A 3260-nucleotide genomic window follows, 5' to 3' on the forward strand; every position below is an offset into this window, starting at 1 on the left:
GTCATAAGAGATGATGCTAGAATTGAGAAATAGAAAAACTTGACTACAAATTATGTAATATGATGCAAAATAGGATAACTTTGTTAATGAGTGCTTGGTCTATCAATGCACTTAGATGGTTTTAAATGATCCCATCAAGAAGCAAGTCTTGAAAAATGTAAGGCCATGACATCATAAAAAAGAGACTAGTTTAAAACCCTTCATTTTATATATAATTAATCAGTTAATAAAGTCATACGGTCATACTCAGGAAGAGTTGATGAAGCCATGCTCGTTTGAATGCAATTGTAGGTAGTAAGTTGGAAGGGATAAAATACCAATTATTTTGTACCCCACAAGTTTTTTATATGTTTGTGTGTACACAATGACTTGCGTGAAATCCAAGACTAAAACAGCAACTAGTTAATGGGTGTATTTTAAAATATGCATACATTTCGTGCTTGATTAAAAGTCGTTGAAAACCAGTGAATATTCATTGACTGTTTCCCGAGTATTAGATAGATTGCTTATCGCATTCATTAGACTTCCTTGAACGTGTCCACACACAGCAATTGTCTGTGTCTGTGACGTGTGGGGTAACTTGCCCATAGAAGCATTCTCAAGTCCACATTACTTACACAATTGATAAACTCATGAAGAACCTTGACTTACTTGTTTGAATATTGATTACACGTTTTTGACTAAGCTTGAAATCTTTTGCACCATTGTGGAAAATCCTCTCCTTTGTCTCCATCAATCATTTGCATTGCTACAAATGGCAGAGCTGGTATTCCAAATTGCAATTCAGCAGTTTTCTTCTTTCGAGGGTTTTGATATGGTGTGTCTGATTGCTTTTCACTGTAAGAGTCTTCTTGTTTGAAGCAATTGGTTCTTGGGCTGAATTGATTATGGCCAAGTGCCTGAATTGAGTTTTCTTTCTTAGATCATTTCTGGATTTTATTGTGTGGTAATTTCTTTATCATCGTTGTTTGGATTGCACTACATGATCCATCATTAGGATACAAGAGAGCAAACAAATTGAGTTTCCTTGTTTGTCGATTTTATTCTGGGCTGAGTTGATTATGGCGAAGTCCCCGAATTAAGTTTTTATTGTCTGCTGATTTGTTCTTGTGTTGAATTGAAATAGTGTGATTGCCTTCCACTGTAAGAGTTTTCTTGTTTGCTGTAATTGAATCTTCAGCTGTGTTGTTTCTTGGGCTGGATTGGTTATGGCCAAATCTCTGAACTGAGTTTTCTTCTCTGCTGAATTGATTCTGTTAGAGTGGGGTTGCCGCTGCACCAAAAGATCTACCACTCAACTTATAGTACATAGGAGACAGTTAAGCCCTTGTCACAACTCCTGAAAGGAGTGCTGAACATTTTTGCCAATAGATTCTTGGACTAAATTGATAATGGCAGAGTCCCCATCCCAAGCCATGTTTGGAGGCTCTGAATGTGCAACATCATCAAAGCAGAGTGCAATGTCATCAACCTTTGTTACAACAGAAAGGCATAACTTCAAGGAAACTGTACAGAGACTCACTGGTCTTGCAGAGGGAGAAAAGCTCCCTCTCACCCTTCCTTCCAGAAATTCAAGCAGAGGCAGTGGAATACCAGAGATAAAATCAGATGGGGTTTTTTTGGCTGGATTGAAGAATATGCTTGAATTGGGTCCTCAAAAATCAAATGGACATGGTTGTGGTGTGATGAAGAACATGATTGAATTGGGTCCTCAGAAAACAACTGGAAATTGTTCTGGAGTCATGAAGAATATGATTGAATTGGGTCCTCAGAAAAGAAGGAAAGTTGAGAGAAATTTGGAGATTAAGTTGGGAAATGCAATGAAGTTAGGAGGTCATAAGTCGGTGTTGATGCCAAGCCCAATCTCTCCTCTTGGGGCTGATCTATTTAGCAGCTACAGCCCATCATATTCTTCCACCCCAACATCATGCAATCAATCCTCATTTTTTGAGGAGGAAGTGGAGGAGTTTTGTTTTAGGCCACTGCCACATCAGAAAAGTGAACCAAAGTTGCTTACTCTTTTTCCCCTGAGTTCCTCAACGCAACCCACCAAAACCTAAATGTTGTTGTCTATGGAGTTTTTTAGCTTAAATTCCTTACAAACCCCTTTTAGGTTTTTTCCCAAATGCCCTTGGCAAACAGATCTTCATAGGTTTTTGTTGTTAGTATGAATGATATATAACTGAGCATCGTTTTGTAATGAAGGACATCTAATTGTTTTTGAATATAGATGGAGGCATAATACTCAGGTGAAATCAGTTTCTGTTGTTTTAAGTTTTAATTTCATTATCGCGCAATTGAAGAATTGGGTTTGGTGCTTCAGTAAAGAAGTTCTACAAAGCTGAATTGCCCATTTTGTTCTTTAAATCTAATTGATCATCGTTGTTTCTGGATTCAATTGCTAACAACATCAATCATTCAAACTAGTCTTCTACACACTAAGAATGGTCTTAAATTACTATTTTAATCATATCTTTACATGTGAAATTTTTTATTTGAACTTTATTTCTCGGACATGTACTGCTTGTCGTGTTTATTCCATTGATACTGAACTGCGAAGGATTGCTTAGTTTAGACTGATTCTGATGATCTGAGCTTTCATATCATGTAACGCTTTTCATCGATCAATTAAAGATTAAAACATTACAACCTTCTATTTACTGTTGGGAGGCTCTACCATTAACAAATATTCTTAAATCCGGATGGAGATTGCTAAATTTATCTATGGTTGTTTCTTAGATCTGTACCCACATTTAGTCACTCTATTAGTACTAAACCTGCTGGAGTTCAAACTAGCTTTTTCCTGTATGGATTCTTTTACTTCCCTTCTTTCCTTCAATTTTACATTGACACCTCTCCCTGCTGTAAATGTTCAGCTTGCTCCATAAAAGGTTAGATATGTCTTCTTCAACAATACAAAACAAAAAGACATGGTTAAAAAATTAGCTATAGGTTTGAGGTTTAGTAATTAGTTAGTTTCTTTTTAACAAGTCAAATTTATATTTCTCTATGAACTTTTATTAATTTCTTTTACAAAAATTTAGATTCAAAATATCTTACATTATGAATAAATATTGATGGAGCATTCATAAAGGCATGGACCAATTTGACTTTACTTTATCATTCCACTTACTATCTAACAGATTATTAGTCCTTTAATTCTAAGGATGTTGATAAGGTTCTCTTTCTTACTCATTCCAATTCTTTTAACCCTTGACCAATAACCTCTCTCGATTTTGTGCAACTTATCTATATCTCTC

The 3260-nt window shown here is 35.7% G+C and overlaps 1 protein-coding gene across 1 annotated transcript; it reads left to right on the forward strand.

The window, feature by feature from the left end:
- Positions 1 to 718: 718 nt before the first annotated feature.
- Positions 719 to 2255, forward strand: LOC149570100 (uncharacterized). Its single transcript, XM_089822750.1, has one exon. It carries the CDS (start codon positions 1392 to 1394, stop codon positions 2058 to 2060), a length of 669 nt encoding a protein of 222 aa, XP_089678876.1. The 5' UTR covers positions 719 to 1391; the 3' UTR covers positions 2061 to 2255.
- Positions 2256 to 3260: the final 1005 nt, after the last annotated feature.

Source organism: Cupressus sempervirens, chromosome 3 (genome assembly GCF_028749045.1).
Source record: "Cupressus sempervirens isolate cs-2001-9-10 chromosome 3, ASM2874904v1, whole genome shotgun sequence".
Classification (NCBI taxonomy): domain Eukaryota; kingdom Viridiplantae; phylum Streptophyta; class Pinopsida; order Cupressales; family Cupressaceae; genus Cupressus; species Cupressus sempervirens.

Excerpts from the sequence above, each read along its gene's own strand:
- LOC149570100 (XM_089822750.1), top strand. The coding sequence starts at position 1,392 with ATGGCAGAGTCCCCATCCCAAGCCATGTTTGGAGGCTCTGAATGTGCA.